Source organism: Dasypus novemcinctus, chromosome 13 (assembly GCF_030445035.2).
Source record: "Dasypus novemcinctus isolate mDasNov1 chromosome 13, mDasNov1.1.hap2, whole genome shotgun sequence".
NCBI classification, from domain to species: domain Eukaryota; kingdom Metazoa; phylum Chordata; class Mammalia; order Cingulata; family Dasypodidae; genus Dasypus; species Dasypus novemcinctus.
Genome location: NC_080685.1, coordinates 66,882,224 through 66,899,112, shown reverse-complemented (window position 1 = coordinate 66,899,112; position 16,889 = coordinate 66,882,224). Strand labels below are relative to the sequence as shown.

Genomic DNA, 16,889 nt, shown 5'->3' with positions numbered 1-16,889 from the left:
CGTAATTTAAGGAATTGTTAGCAAGCCATATTCTCTAAAAATCTTTATTGGTAATAACATGACATTTTGAATCCAATTTGTTTTATTCCCTTATCAATCACTCAATCGGTTCAGAACTCAGGTGGGAAAAATTAGAGATATATATTTGGAATCCTAAAAAATCAACAATTTCTTCTTTCAGATTGAAAAAAACGAATATCAGCCAGACTCATTATTTTCCATTCCCCAAGAAGAAAGAATACTGAGAGCCAGCACTCACCTGAACGTATAGCTCTCTGAGTTCATATTGAAATTTCTTGGGATCTGTGGTAATTGTCACTGGGCCAATTTCTGTGAAGATTAAAACATCATGGGTCAATAAATAGTCAATGTCTTTAGAAACTTTAATTATCTGGGATAACAGACACCTTTTCACTGTGCACTACAAGGTTATCTAATAATAAGAAATGATTAACAAAACACCAAAAACTGTCTTAATATAGCTATGAAACAAAAACTTACAATTTAAGTTGTGCACATCTAAAAGAAGCCATTGTTAGTTTTGGGAAATGCAAGGGGGAGCTAAAAATGGCCCAGGACTAAGAGTTAAGAGGTCCCATTTCCAGTCCCTTCTCACTCTCACCAGCCAATGAGTATTAACTGAACACCCACTTTGTTGTTAGACTATACATGAATTACTCTATTTGTCCTATAATTCAGTTCCTCAAATACCAACTATAAAATTATATGTATTTGTTCTGTAAGTCTAAAATTGGTTCACAATAAAAAGTTTAATACTAAGTAAGAAACAATAAAAGGAAACAAGAGGCTTCATTGCATACCCCACAGTTTTTTATTTAAGAACTTGAAAAAGCACAGATACAAGGACATTAATAATGAAGGGAAAGTACCTATGCCTTCCTTCCTTACGGGTGGGCTGCCATCCGTTGCCACCACCCTTCTCCTGAGCTAGCTTTGCCCACCATAATAATCTTTGGGGCTGTAGCCCCTCTCATGACAGCCCTGATGTACTACTGCCCAAACCATGGTTCCAAATGGGAACTTGTGGAGGCCATTGCCTTTGTTCAAGAGCTGGAACTAAGTCAGGGGAAGGATAGGGACCCAGATAGTGGTTTGGGGTAACTTGGCAGGATTTTTTTGTAGGATTTAAAGTAAATATTTTAATATCCAAAACTCATTCTCTTTTTTTAAAAAAAAATCAACCTTTAAAATAGATAAGCTGAAGGTGGACTTTCTAGATAGGAAGAGTATGAATTACTTTCTCCCAGAAGCAGTCATGTATTTAAGTAATAGTATTAAAATCCAGCTGAGCATCATGTACACAGACTTATCTTAAATTACCAGGCTGAGTGAAAGTTTCCTATTTTAATTAACAGCACTTAATTTTATATTTGAATATGGTTAAAAAGGGGGAAATGTAGGCATATATATGCTAATAAAATAAAAATTGGAAAAAAAATAGGACTGTACAACACACAAACAGGGAACCCTAATGTAAATCACAGACTATAGTTAATAGTACAGCTATAGCAATATCCTTTCATCAATTGGAATAAATGTGCCATACCAATGCAAGGTGTCAGTAATGGCAAGGGCAGGGAATAGGAACTCTATTTTCGGCACAATTTTTACTATAAACCTACAACTTCTCTAATTAAAACAAAGATGCCCTCAGAATGATAATAGGCAACTGCAATACAAAATTATAATGATACTTAGCATTTCATCTTATACGTCATTTCTCAGCTTCAAAATTCAGTGCTATTAAAGAACTTTATCGCTTCAAAGGATAATAATAGCCAGGACTTCCCTAACGTGATACATGTGGTACAAAACAGACTGTAGAATTTTAGAAACAAATGAGGTAAATTGGAAAGGAGGCACAATTTGTCTGCCATCCATCCTTCACTATAGATCTTAGACACCATGCACTATGCGAAAGGAATGGCGAGGAGATTGGAGAAGCTGTGTGAAAATGCAAACAGCTGCATTCCATACAAAGTGGCACAGTCGTTAGCTGTGTAAAAGTCATGTCTCAAGTATATGGAAAATCAGAAAAGCCTACTCCCTCAAGACTAAACAAAGGCATACTCTGCAAAGGAATGCAAAACAGCAAAGAATATGCCAGGCAGTTACATCCTGACGTATATAAATTGTCAGCGGCATTGTCAAGCCAAGTGTCTATGTTCCTACATAGGATAAAATAGAGCTCATATTAGAATTTAAAACTCAGGAAGTAGAAAGGACTAGGGGAAAAAAACCAATCACATAAGAACAAAGTGCAAGAACTGACCCTATTTAAAAAAAAAAAAAAGCTCTGGATATGTGCCTGTTACTTAATAGTGAAGATCAAAGGTTGCTATTAAAATAAGAGGACTACTTAGCCTTCATTTAGTTGTGCAGGGACTCTCAGATATACACCAGTTTTCAACAAACATTAGTTTCTGAAGCTAATCAATAAACATTTTTACAAACCACACTGGGCTGCTAAAATAAATTTTTTCCATTATAAGAAATACTTAGGAGAGGTAGCCTTGTAGAGCTGCCATAACCCTCCAGCTGTAAGCATCATTTTCAATTCTTTTGAAATGAATGATGCGACTATTTGACAACCAGGTCTCCTCCCTTTCAGGACTTGCTTCCATTCCAGTATTTCTCTTCACTTAATAGGGTCCTGTGCCAGTTGTGTTATTAGCAATTTCCTCTTCCCTTCCTTTTTACTCTTGTTGGATTCATCTCCTGCCAAGCCTTTGATGACATTCAGCAGGTACAACTTTGTCCTCTCATCCAGTCTGAACATGCTCCTCTATTGCTTAGAGAATTAAGTGGGAAATTTCCAAGGCACTCGAGGTCCTCTCTTCTATTTATCCAGATTTGTCAACAACTTAGAATGAAGCTACTGAGATTCCTCATGAGCTCCCCCATCCATCCCACTTTGGGAGCTACCACAACACCAGTGCCAGTGACATAAGAGCATCTACCACATGGTATTATGATTGCCTTCTTGCCTTATGTCTCGCTCACTGGACTGTCCACCTGGAGGAGATGGACTAAGTGTACAAACAGTTGGTCTCAGGATATGTTTGAAAGGAGGATGAAAGGAGAGAAAAAGAAAAAAAAAAAAACAATAAAAGCCAAACTCAGGCCTTCAGATCCTTTATTTCTCATTCTTTCTACACTACAGAGCCTCCACACTGTAGCTAAATAACCCTGCTACACCACCAGTGAGGACAATGATTAATCAACAGGAAAAAAGTTGTTTAGCTAAAATGTTTTGTTCTCTCTTTTTTTTTTTAAGATTTATGTATTTATTTATTTTTCTCCCCCCTGCCCCCAGTTGTCTGCTCTCTGTGTCCATTCACTGTGTGTTCTTCTGTGAACACTTCTCTCCTTATCAGCCGCACCGGTAATCTGTGTTCTTATTTGTTGTGTCATCTTGTTGTGTCAGCTCTCTGTGTGTGCGGCGCCACTCCTGGGCAGGCTGCACTTTCTTTCGCACTGGGCAGCTCTCCTTACGGGGTGCACTCCTTGCGCGTGGGGCTCCCCTATGTGGGGGACAGCCCTGCGAGGCACGGCCCTCCTTGCACGCATCAGCACTGCGCATGGGCCAGCTCCACACGGGTCAAGGAGGCCCTGGGTTAGAACCGCAGACCTCCCATGTGGTAGATGGACACCCTATCAGTTGGGCAAAGTCCGCTTCCCCCCCTCTTTTTTTTTTAAAGATTTATTTATTTTTCTCTCCCCTTCCCCACCTGCCCCTGCCTCCCAGTTGTCTGCTCTTTGTGTGCTTTCACTGTGTGTTCTTCTGTGTCTGCTTATATTCTTGTCAGCAGCACCGGGAATCTGTGTCTCTTTTTTTGTTGCATCATCTCGTTGTGTCAGCTCTCCGTGTGTGTGGCGCCACCCTGGGCAGGTCACACTTTTTTTCCACTGGGCGGCTCTCCATACAGGGTTCACTCCTTGCAAGTGGGCCTCCCCTATGCGGGAGACACCCCTGCGTGGCAGGGCACTCCTTGCACGCATCAGCACGGTGCATGGCCAGGTCATCACATGGGTCAGGAGGCCCTGAAACCTGGACCTCCCATGTTTTAGGCGGATGCTCTATCCTGTTGAGTCAAGTCCTCTCCCCAAAATGTTTTGTTCTTTACTTTGATTTAGCTATTGATACAGACATTAATAGATACAATTCTATACATGGAGCTTATTTTAGAAAAGAAAAGAAACAACATGATGTTTGTGGTGGTTTGAAGCTGTATGTATCCCAGAAAAACATGTTCTTAAATCTAATCCATTCTTGAGGGTATAATGAGGTTACTTCAGTTAAAGGGTGGCCCACCTCATTCAGGATGTTTCTTAATCTTTTTCCTGGAGTCCTTTATAAGAGAATGAAATCCAAACACAAGAGAGAAAGCCATGGAAGCAAAAAGCTGAAATCAACAAAACCAGAAGGGGGGAAACGGACTTTGACCCAGTGGTTAGGGCGTCCGTCTACCACATGGGAGGTCCACGGTTCAAACCCGGGGCCTCCTTGACCCGTGTGGAGCTGGCCATGCGCAGTGCTGATGCGCGCAAGGAGTGCCGTGCCACGCAAGGGTGTCCCCCGCGTGGGGGAGCCCCACGCGCAAGGAGTGCGCCCGTGAGGAAAGCCGCCCAGCGTGAAAAGAAAGAACAGCCTGCCCAGGAATGGCGCCGCCCACACTTCCCGTGCCGCTGACGACAACAGAAGCGGACAAAAAAGCAGACAAAGAAACAAGACGCAGCAAATAGACACCAAGAACAGACAACCAGGGGAGGGGGGGAAATTAAATAAATAAATAAATCTTAAAAAAAAAAAAAAAAACCAGAAGGGAAGGGAGAAACCAGCAGATGCTGTCATGTGCCTTGCCATGTGCAGAGGGGCCAACGATCGCCAGCAGCTAGTCTTCAGGAAGAAAGCATCACCTTGATGATGTCTTGATTTGGACATCTTCCCAGCCTCAAAACTAAGCAAATAAATTCCCATCTTAAAACCCAATGCATTTTATGGTATTTGCTGTGAGCAGCCTAGGAAACTAAAACAACATGTATTACAAATATAAGAAATATTTCATGCTTCAAAAGACTACTTTTGATTTTTAAACAAGACAGTGTCTGAAACGCTAAAGAAGTCTGTCTTATTTTCAGTAATTTTGTTATTTACCATTTCCTAGGGATTTATCAGATGGGTGGATTTACTTCCAGCATCTAGGTCATTGTTCTCTTAATCTGAGTTGCTGGATTGTGCTTGAGAAAATAATGGAAAGAAGTTCATAATGTTATATTTTCTTTCACTGCTTGACTTGGCAAGATCAATATCCAGTTCCTCACTTCCTTTTCCCTTTCCACTAACAGATTCTGCTCCTTATAGTTTTTCTTTGTCAAATTGTTTCCTTGATACTAGGAGGAATGTTTATTGCTGCCCTCTGAGGACTAAATGCTGGCTGGGAGTGATTTGATAACAGTGTTCACAATTTCTTTTTTCTTTTCTTCTAATATGTAGCTCTTGAATTTATATTGATAGATACAGTGAAAACATATTTCCATAAACTGAATTTTAAACTAATTAATCAATAGTTGCAAAGTATTATAGAATAACCAATGAAATACATAAATCATAGGGCCTATCATATGGAAGCTTAAATATATTTAAAAACTTAAAAAATATAAGCTATGAAAAGTTAAGAGAAGTCTAACCCAGCATCTGAGAGGGTAAATGATACAGATCCAGAGGAACATTAAGTTCTCTTAGTGAACAGAAGAGAGATACCTCTGGCTCAAGGGAAATACATAGAAGAAGCATCAAGGAAGAGACAAGGTATGAATTGGAACTTGAAGAGAACACCAGATTAACAGGGAACACAGCAGCAAAGAAATTCCAGACATTATGATCCTGCTCAAATTCCCTTTGATAAGCTGAATGTCAACACGTTCTACTTTCCAAATATTCTACTCTCAATTAATTTAACACAAATAAATTCCAATGTTTTTCATATGCAAGTTCACTAGTTAAATATATACTGAAAGCATTGACGTTGTTATATGAAATAAAATTAGTGAATTATTTTTCCTCTTTTTGGATACTATAGAATATCAGATTAATGATATTTATCTTTGATTGCTTTTAATTTGATCTACAAAAACCCTTTCCAAGTTTCTCTAACCTTACTCAATTATAAAACCGCTGTCCAGCACCATTTTTAAATGATTTGCATCTAACTGACAAAAGCAGGATAGTTTCCTGACTTTGAACTGAGCTAATGCCAAGTGTATTTCAGGACCCATTTAACTGAGAACATTCCCACTCACAACAGAACAGGTCATTTTCATGACCTCTTACACGCCCTTAGTGATTGTTTTGGCAATGAAGTGATATATTTGGTGTGTTTTATAAAATTGTGGTCAATGATGAATTCACAGATCGCATCATGTCACCTAGCATTTAATCAAGTAGCATTCTGCACTTCCTAAGAGATTATTCACATTGACAATGAGGTGTATGATAACCTTAAATACATGCACTTAACAAAATTGGAAACAGTAAATGTTCAATGCCATGATCAATTAACTCCATGGACTCTTGAAATGGGATATGGAAAAAATCATGAACATGGATTCAGCAATGTTACGTAGCTGTACAGAACAAGAAGCAAAGAATAATGCCTTAATAACTGACACGGGGCTTTGAGGTATATGGAGTAGGATGTTCTTGCTTAGGCTGGATTTTGGGGAGGGCAGCAGCACTCTTACAAAACAAGCTGTGGGTTTTTTAATGGCCCAAAAAGTTCAGATTCTCAATTTAACATGTAATCCTAAACATAAACTGGCATTTTTAACCCCAAAATATATCCCATGCATGGTTAAGGTCACAGAGACAAAAAATATATAATATTCCTCATGCTATTTGATAAGATTTAACAAACTTTCCAATGTGATCAAGGAAACAAACGAAATAAACATAGTGTTCAAGAACATTTTTTAATTTAAATAACGATGTGCTTATTGGGAACTGTGTTTTAAAATTTAGTATAAAATTATCAGCATTCATTTCAAAGTTTTCACTGCTCTTTTAGGCAATTCTTAAAAATAATGTTCCTCCAAATTGACTTCACTTACGGATAGAGGAAAAAAAGTTATAGAGGTAAAAATGTGATGAAGAAGAAAAAATATGTTTGAAGTTCTTAGAAAAGTATTATTGACATTGTTCAAATTTCCATATCAGGAAAATAGACAACTTCAGCTCTGATTGTTTCCACAACTGAATAAATTCATGCTGTTATATGATCATATTTTCAGAGTAAATATAATGCAGTGGTCTAAAGGACCATACTTATGGAATAAACATTTTATTTGCAAAAATATGGGAATGAGACACAGACAAAAAAGGTGATAGATTATATGTATATGTATGTACATAGACATAAATATATATGATTTTATGTGTGTGTTTTTGCTGAAATACTTGCATTCATTCAATTAATAAACAGACATTATATCTTTAAGGATACTTCATATTGGCAGGGGAAAAAAGCAAATACTTTTAAATAGAGAGGTCTTCTCAGTCTCAGAAATTCATGTTTCACAAGTTGCAGAGATTGAGTTTCATAGGTTTGTAACCAGTACATTTGTACAGGGCCCCACTTTCAGAAGGCCCTGACTTGGGGTTTAATGCTTTTCAGTCATCTTCTTGAAAGATTCTTAATTTTATCTTTATCTTTGAATGATTTTTTTAGGAGGTACCAGGGCTTGAACCCAGGACCTCATACATGGGAAGCAGGTGCTCAAACCACTGAGCTACACCTGCTCCCATGAATATTTGTTTTTCAGTGAAGTTCAAGTCTTAGAGCCTTGGCTTATGCTTGGTCCAGCCACCCACCACCTTCGGAGAGGAGTTCTTAGCCACCTGCTCTGCTGGTGCCCCAGGACCTATGCTGTTGCCCCCTCTCTATTCTTGCTCCCACTGTCACCTTCTACCCCTGGCAGGGACGTGGACATGGACACAGGGAGGGTTGGGGTCAGGACACAAACGTCTGCACCATCTCAGAGTGGGGCATAGTGGCAGCCATTCTCTATACAGCTGCTAGCACCATGGCACTGGCCAGATCCCAGAGCCCAAGTCTCAGCAGGGGCAAACCTTTCACCAATTCTCAACGTCAGTACCAAACATGTCCCAAGATGGGGGTTTAAAGTTCCTTGGGTGTTGCCCATCTGCTCAGGGTTAAAGTGGAGATCCCATGGGGATGGGGACATATCTGGCTGAACTTCACAAGATCCTGCTCCCATAGTAAAGAATTGTGTTTCAGTCCAATGACTGCAGGAGGAAGATCCTAGCAGCCCACCAGGCAGGCCTGAATGCAGAGTGTAGTCAGTGTCATGAGGGAGTCCTCCAGGGGCCTGTGAGGATTTGCACTTGCCCCACAAGTGTCAGCACTGGTAGGACAGCTCCCTCACAGGTTCCATGTCTAGAGGACCCTCTCCTCCACCTTTCAACCTTCTAAAGTCTTGCTTAAATAATTTAACTGAATTTTAACATTCATCATCATACTGCACAGTTACAGTTTTACCGAAAGGCGTAAAAGATAAGTTTTAACAAAGAAACTGTGTTTACATAGTAAAAAAGCAAAATATTAAAATATGTGTATTCTCTTGTCAAATTAATTTACAGATTTAATGCATTTATAATCAAAAGCAAAACAGTATTTTATTGTTTGTTTCTCTCTTAGAACACTTGGCAAAATTATTCTAAAGCTTTATTTGGAAAAGCATATGGGCAATTATGTCAATGAAAACTGACAAAGACGACCAGTAGAAGAACACTGCAAGCATCAATAATTAGGAGGATGGGAGTGCTGGTATACTTATAAAAATGTTATAACTAGAAGAGAATGAATAATCTACAAACAAGCTAGTATCACAAGACTAGGAGGACACAATAGGATGGTTTAAAATATATAACTTTAATACATGTTTTATAGCATATAAGAAAAATAAAGTCTAAAGATATTAAATGGTTGAATAAAAGCATTAAAATTATCCTCGAATGAATCTAACTTAGTATATATGTCTATAAGAAAATAGCATTTTCCTTTTGAAACCAATGCAAGGAATCACAAGGAAATATGCTAACAAATATGAATATACAAAAACTAAAATGGAAATTAAATCCTCAAATAAAAGATAAAAACATATGTGCAGTCAGGGTTCTCTAGAGAAACAGAACTGACAGGAGATATCTGGAAATATTATAAGATCTTTATAAGTATTGTCTCACATGATTGTGGGAATAAGCAAGTCCAAATTCAGTAGGACAGACCACAAGCTGGGAACTCTGATGAAGGTTTTTGATGAATTCCCCAGGAGAAACTGGCTGGCTGGAGTAGAGATGGAAATTCTCTCTTCTGACTGCTGAAATCATCACTTCTCCTTTTAGAGCCTTCAACTCATTGGATGAGACTTCTCTTGTTGAAGGCAATCTCCTCAATTGATTGTAGACATAATCAGCCATAGATGCAATCAACTTACAGATGACTGAAGTCCACAAAATATCCTCACAGTAAGCATTAGGCCACTGCTTGCTTGACCAAACAACTAGACACCAAAACCTGGCCAAGTTGACACATAAACTTAACCATCACACCCTATTTGGTAACAGTTACATCAACAATTAAAATAGATTGTAATCTATACTACTTAAAGACATCATTCAAATTTATAAGAAAAATAAGGTGGCACCAACCAATACGTGAAAGGAATTTCATCTAAAAAATAACAGGTTGAAATTAATGCTATGATATAAATAAACAAGCTACAGGTACAGAAAAAAAATGAAAAGAGGGACTGTTTCATATTACAATAACAAGGGAAGACCTCTCTTTTATTTCCTTTGTATAAATAAATATTGTATAAAAATTTTTTTATTGGGTTGTTAGTCTTTTTATATCAATTGGTGGACACTTTTTTTTTTAAGATTTATTTTATTTATTTCTCTCCCTCCCCCGCCCCCCCAACTATCTGCTCTCTGTGTCCATCCACGGTGTGTTCCTCTGTGACCGCTTCCATCCTGATTAGTGGAACCAGGAATCTGCGTCTCTCCCCGTTGCATCATCTTGCTTCGTCAGCTCTCTGCGGGTGTGGCACCTGGGCAGGCTGCACCTTCCCTCGCGCTGGACGGCTCCCCTTCTGGGCACACTCCCTGCGTGTGGGGCTCCCCCACGTGGGGGACACCCCTGCATGGCACAGCACTCCCTGCACACATCAGCACTGCACGTGGGCCAGCTCCACACGGGTCAAGGAGGCCCAGGGTTTGAACCGTGGACCTCCCATGTGTTGGTGGATGCCCCATCCATTGGGCCAAGTCCGCTTCCCAACACTTTTTATATATTAAGTAAATTAGGATTTATGTGTGATGAATATAGTATGAATTGCAAACAAGGTGCCCCAAATTTTATTTTTGTCTTTTTCATGTTACTTAGAGCAGTTTGGGCAATGCAGAAATAGTTTTCTTTTATATAGGTAAGTAAAACTTATTAATCCTTTCCTTATGTGTCCTGGTTTTTATCATAGTTGGGAAAGATTTCTTCACGCTAAAGTCATAAAGAATTCTCCCATAAGGTCTTTAGTTATTTTATGATATATGTTTTACACTTACATCTTTGATCCATTTGTAATTTATGCTAGTCTAAGGTATGAGGTATAGATCAATTTTTTATCCATATAGCTACTCTAATGGCTCATCAATATTTACTGAAAAATCCATTTTCCCCATTGGTATCATGAGCCACTATGATTCACATATGTACTCTAAACTCTATCCCATTAATCTGTCCCTGCAAGTACCAGAACAATATTTTTTTTTAACTAAGGCTTAATATGTTTGGATATACAGTAAAGCTATTCCCTTACTATTACTCTCCTTTTGCTGAATTTTCCTGGCTATTCATGCATGTATATTTTACCCTATCAACTTTACATCAGTCTATCTAGATCCAAAAATATCCTGTAGGTATTTTTGTGGATGTCATACTTAAAACTAGGAGGAACTGACAAGATGCAGAGTCTTTCCATGGTGTATCATTTCAGTTATTGAAGTCTTCTTTTGTGAGATTAGAAGACATTTGAAGTTTTTGTGTTTGTTTGCTTGTTTGTTTAGTCGAGTTATCAGGGGCTGGGGATTGAAACCAGCACCTCATATGTGAGAAGCTGGCACTCAATCACTGAGCCACACTGGTTTCCCTGAGTTGGTTTTCTCACCCGTTTTACTTGTTGTTTGTTTTTGCATTTTCAGGAGGCATCAGAACAAAACCTGGAACCTCCCATGTGGGAGGCAGGAGACCAACCGCTTGAGCCACATCAGCTCCTTGAAGTTATTTTTCTTTCATGAAGAAGCTTGTACAAATTTGTTAATCTTGTTTATCTTTTTTGTTAATATTGTAAATTGGGATCCTCTTCCATTTTATCTTTGAAATCATTGTAGTTTTATATAGAGAAAAGTATTGATTTAGTACATTAATTTTTCTTTAACTACTATACTTTCACTTATTGTTTTAAGATTTTCTAGCTGATTCTTTTGGTTTTCCAACTATACACTCATATAAGCTGCAAATGTTTTCCAATTTTTGTTCCCTTAATTCCTTTCTCTTGTCTAATTGCATTGGTTAGTACTCCAGAACAATGTTAAATAATGGTGGAGTAGTAATAATGGAAATCCTTGAGGTGGTGATTTGTAGTATGTACCTTAGAAAAACACATTGTTAAACTTAATCCATTCCTGTGGGTGTGAACCCTTGTAACTAGGACATTTAGATGAGGGTACTTCAGTTAAGATGTGGACCAACTGAATCAGGAAGGGTCTTAATTCTATTATTGAAGGCCTTATAGTAAAGGCCTTAGGGAAAGAAAGTCACAGGAAGCCAGAAGTCAATGGAATGCAGAGAAGCTAGGAGAGATCACCATATGCAATTCCATGTGACAGAAAGGCCAATGATCAAGGATTGCTGACAATCAGCTCCAGCAAGTCAGTCTTCAGGAGAAACCACTGCCTTGCTGATGCTTTCATTTTGTACCTGTCTTAGCCTCAAAATCATGAGCCAATAAATTCCTGCTGTTTAAGCAACCCATTGTTTCCAAAACCCAGAAAATAAAACACTTTGTACCTGAAAATATCAAGAGTGCTTCTAGGATTTCCCAAATAAGGATGATCCTGGATTTGGGATTGAAATAGATACATTTTATCTGGTTAAGAAAATAACCATCTATTCCTATTATATTAAGAGATTTTTAAATTAAATCAAGTAGGAGCATTAAATTTTGTTAAATGCCTTTTCACATGTATGGATACAATCTTGTGCTTTTCTCCTCAGACCAAAGGCTAATAGATTTCCTTTTACTGAACCATTATTACTTCCCTGAAATAAACTCTTAATCAGGATGTTTTATTCTTTTAATGTGAGCTAGATTCCATCTGTCAACATTTTACCAAGGATGTTTTCATAGGCATTTGCATGATTATGAACATGAATGATCTAAGGTTTCCTTATAAGTCTGATCTTTATTAAATTTTGGTATCAAAACAAATTATGATCATGCCATTTTAAAAAAAATTTTTATTATTTTTTTAACTTATTGAAATACTGACTTATTGAAATACTTCACTCATACATAAACTTACATGAACAATAAGTGTATAATATGTGTGAACTTACAAAACAAACACATGCAACACCAAACAAACATATATAACATCTCATCCTACCACCAATAACCTGCATTGTTTTTAAACCTTTTTATCTAAGGATTAAAGAGCATTGTCACCCAAGTGCAATGGCTAAGACCTATAAAGAAGGATGGTCCAACAATAAGCCCTTGATACTAATGACTATGCTTGATACTAATGACTATGCTTGTGCACCTGAAATAAGTACTAGACCTAGAGCTGCAGGGTGCCTAGGATTTACCTCCTGAGAGCCTCCATGTTGCTCAAATGTGGCCAGTCTCGAAGTCAAACTCAGCATGTAAATGCATTGCCTTCCTCCAGCATGGAACGTGACTCCCAGGAATGAGCCTCCCTGGTGCTGAGGGATTACTACCAAGTACCAGCTGATGATGTAACTAGAAAACGACCTTAAATAAAAGGGTCAACACAGACAAGCAGAATATCTCAGCCTACATGTAATATCAGGAGTTAAAAATGCTTTTTGACCTTGAATAAAAGGGGGAAATGGAAAGGACAAATGAGTTTATATGGCTATGATTCTCCAAAAAAGAGCCGGGAGGTCATCAGAGGGGTCACCCTTACGCACACCTCAGCAGAGTCCCAGAGACAGCTAAAGTCGATACAACCCCAGGTATTGGTTCTTCTGAGGGCTACAGAGACCCACAGGTTCTATGGTCATGGCAGATGGAGTTCAATGCCCTGTCCTACTTTGGAGTTTGTGTTCCTGAGTATGATGGAGTTGGACTCAGATGTGATCTTTGTTCACAAGCCTCTCCTATTACTTTTACCAGACCTGTGGTTGGCACTGGGGTTTAATGTATACCCAGGGGACCTGAATCTCTGGACTGTCCTTGTGATAGGCAGGTCCTGAGGCTCAACAGACTTGCAATTCCTGCCCTCTGGTTTATTGGACTTATTCCAGCCAGATTCCAGGGAGGTGAAGGTCAAGCACCACACCATGGAGCCAAGAGAGCCTACAACTGCAAGCAGGAGAATTGCATCCATCATCCAAGTGGAAAATAAGCACCTTCTTGATATAGAGGTGGAGTAGACATAACAATCCCAGGGTCCACAGAATGGAAGAATAGAGTATGGATTAAAGTAAACTTACTGATATTCTCTTCTGGAACTATCGTGATTAGTAATGAAAGTAAATATAGCATTGATGTGGAGAAAGTGGCCACAGTAGCTGCTGAGGGTAGGGAGTAGGAAGAAGAGATGTGATGTGGGGGCATTTTCAGGACTTGGAGTTGTCCTGGGTGGTACTGCAGAGACAGTTACTGGACATTGTATGTCCTCCCATGGCCCACTGGGTAGACTGGGGAACAGTGTAAAATATAATGTGGACCATTGACCATGTGGTGCAGCAGTGCTCAGAGATGTATTCACCAAGGGCAATGAATGTCCCATGATGACAGAGGAGGTTGTTGTTATGGGAGAAGCGGGGTGAGGGGGTAGCGGGTATATGGGGACCTCATATTTTTTTAATGTAACATTAAAAAAAATAAATTAACTTAAAAAAATAATAAAGAACATTGTCAAAATATTACTACTAAACAAAGTACTTTCCCCTAACCAATTCAATTATTATCTTTACATCATTTATATATGAACATACATAAACAATTAAGTGTATAGCAAAATTTGTGAACTTACAAAGCAAATATGCATAACTTCATACAGGGGTCCCATACATTAACCCTCCACCAACACCTTGCATTGTCATGAGACATTTGTTACAAACTATGAAAGAACACTGTCAAAATCTTACTACTAATTACAGTCCTCATCCTACACTGGTGTGTTTCTCCCCCAACACACCCTATTACCACTTTTAAAAAATATTTTCTTATGACAGAAGTTGTAAACTCACAAAACAATAATGCACATGTGCAGAATTCCCAAACAACACCTCTACATCAACACACCACAATGCGGTGTGTCATTTGCTACAGATAAAATAATATCATGTAATTATTACCATGTCCATAGCATATATTTGGCTCACATTTTTCATACTGCCTCAGTGTCAACACAGGACATCCTCTTTGTAGATGCAAGAATATTATATTATTACTACCAACCACAGTCCATAGGTCACTGCAACTATACTTCTCCCATGCTTCTCCACAATCCCAACATCCTGCAGTAGTGACATACATTTGTTCCAGCTAACAAAGGGCATTCTTGCATCTGTACCATCAACCACAATTCTCACCCACCTCTTGGTTTACTGTGCTATCCAGTTCCTAGATTATTCTCAAGCATTCTGTCAATTGGCATTTACATAACTAGACTACCATTTTCAGTCTCATCTCCATTTCTAAACTAGCTGTTACTCACTGTGTGTTACCATCCACTCTATACATTTCACACTTTTACAGAAAAGCTAATTAAAACTTCTACATACATTAAACATCAGTGGTCCACTCAGTCCTTCTCTTATCTCCTTTAAGAATCCACCACTTAAACCACCAGGTCTTGAAGATATTTTCCAATAATTTCTTCTGGAAGTTTTATGGTTCTTGCTTTTATTTTTAGGTTTTTGATCCGTTTTGAGTTAATTTTTGGATAAGGTGTGAGATAGGGGTCCTCTTTCCTTCTTTCAGCTATGGATGTCCAATTCTTTTAGCACCATTTGTTGAATGGATTGTTCTGACTGAACTTTGTGAGTTTGACAGGCTAGTCAACAATCACTTGACCATACCTGTGAGGGTCTGTTTCTGAACCATAAATTTGGTTCTGTCGGTCTATTGTGTCTGTCTTTAGGCCAGTACCTTGCTGTTTTTACCACTATAGGTAGATATTATGATTTGAAGTCTGGAGATGAGGGTTCACTTTTCCTTTTTATGATGTTTCTGGCTACTCAGGACTCCTTACCCTTCCAAATCAACTTAATGATCATGTTTTCAATTTTTTCTCTAATGCTGGTGGAATGTTTATTGGGATTGCATTAAATCTGAATAGCAATTTGAGTAGAATTGACATCTTAATGGTATTTAGTCTTCTAATCTATGAGTATGGAATGTTCTTCCAGTTATTTAGGGCTTTTTTTTAATTTGTTTTAACATTGAATTGCAGCTTTCTGGATACAAGTGCTTTACATCAGTGGTTGTTTATTCCTCACTACTTGAGTTTTATCTGTCATATTTTATTTTCTAGACCCTCTTCCAGGCCCTTCTCTCCTGTCTTTTCTTTTCAGGATCTAGCACACCCATTAGTATTTCCTGAAATTCTGGTCTCTTGCTTAGAAATTCTCTGTTTCTGTTTATCTGTGAATATTCTAATTTTGCCCTCATTTTTGAAAGACAGTCTTGCTGGATATAAGATTCTTGCATGGAAGTTTTTCTCTTGTATCTTAAATACATCAGACCACTGTCTTCTTGTCTCCATGGCTTCTGGTGAGAAATCAGCATTTAATCTTATTGGATATCCCTTATATGTTATGCATTGCTTTTCTCTTGCTGCTCTCAGAATTCTCAGTCTTGGCCTTTGACATTCTGATGAGTATGTCTTAGAGTTGGTCTATTTGGATTTTTTCTGATGGGAGTACATTGTGCTTCTTGGATGGGATATCTGTGTCCTTCAATAGGGCTGGGAAATTTTCTACCATTATTTCTTTAAATATTCCTTCTGCCCCTTTTCCTTTCTCTTCTCCTTCTGGGACACCCATGACATATGTTTGCATGCCTTTTATTGTCATTTAGTTCCCTGAGATCTTGTTAAATTTTTTTCCATTCTTTTCTTCATCTGTTCTTTTGTATGTTCACTCTCAGAGGCCATTTCTTCAAGCTTACCAATCCTTTCTTCTGCCTCCTCAAATCTGCTATTATATGATTGCAAAGTTTTTTAAATTTCATTGATCGTACCTTTCATTCCTACCTGATCTGTTATTTTTTCTATGTATGCATTCAAATTCTTCTTTGTGCTCATCCAATGTCTTCTTAATATCCCTAATCTCTTTAGCCATCTCATTGAATTTATTAAGATTTGTTTGAACATTTATAATTAGTTGTCTCAACTCCTTTATGTCATCTGGAGGCTTATCTTGTTCCTTTAACTGGGCCATAGCTTCCTGTTTCTTAGTGTGGATTGTAAATTTTTTGTTGGTGTCTTCACATCTGGCTTACTAGAGTATTTATTCTGGGTGCAGTTTTTCTCT

General features: G+C 38.2%; 1 protein-coding gene across 1 annotated transcript in view; it reads right to left on the bottom strand.

Moving 5' to 3' along the window:
* The window catches only part of HMCN1 (hemicentin 1), a 515,334-nt gene that overhangs the window by 397,895 nt on the left and 100,550 nt on the right, over positions 1-16,889 (bottom strand). The window contains exon 2 of the mRNA XM_004468435.5: positions 260-330. Within this exon, the coding sequence (XP_004468492.2) occupies positions 260-330 (71 nt within the window). The remainder of the gene's footprint in view (positions 1-259; positions 331-16,889) is intronic.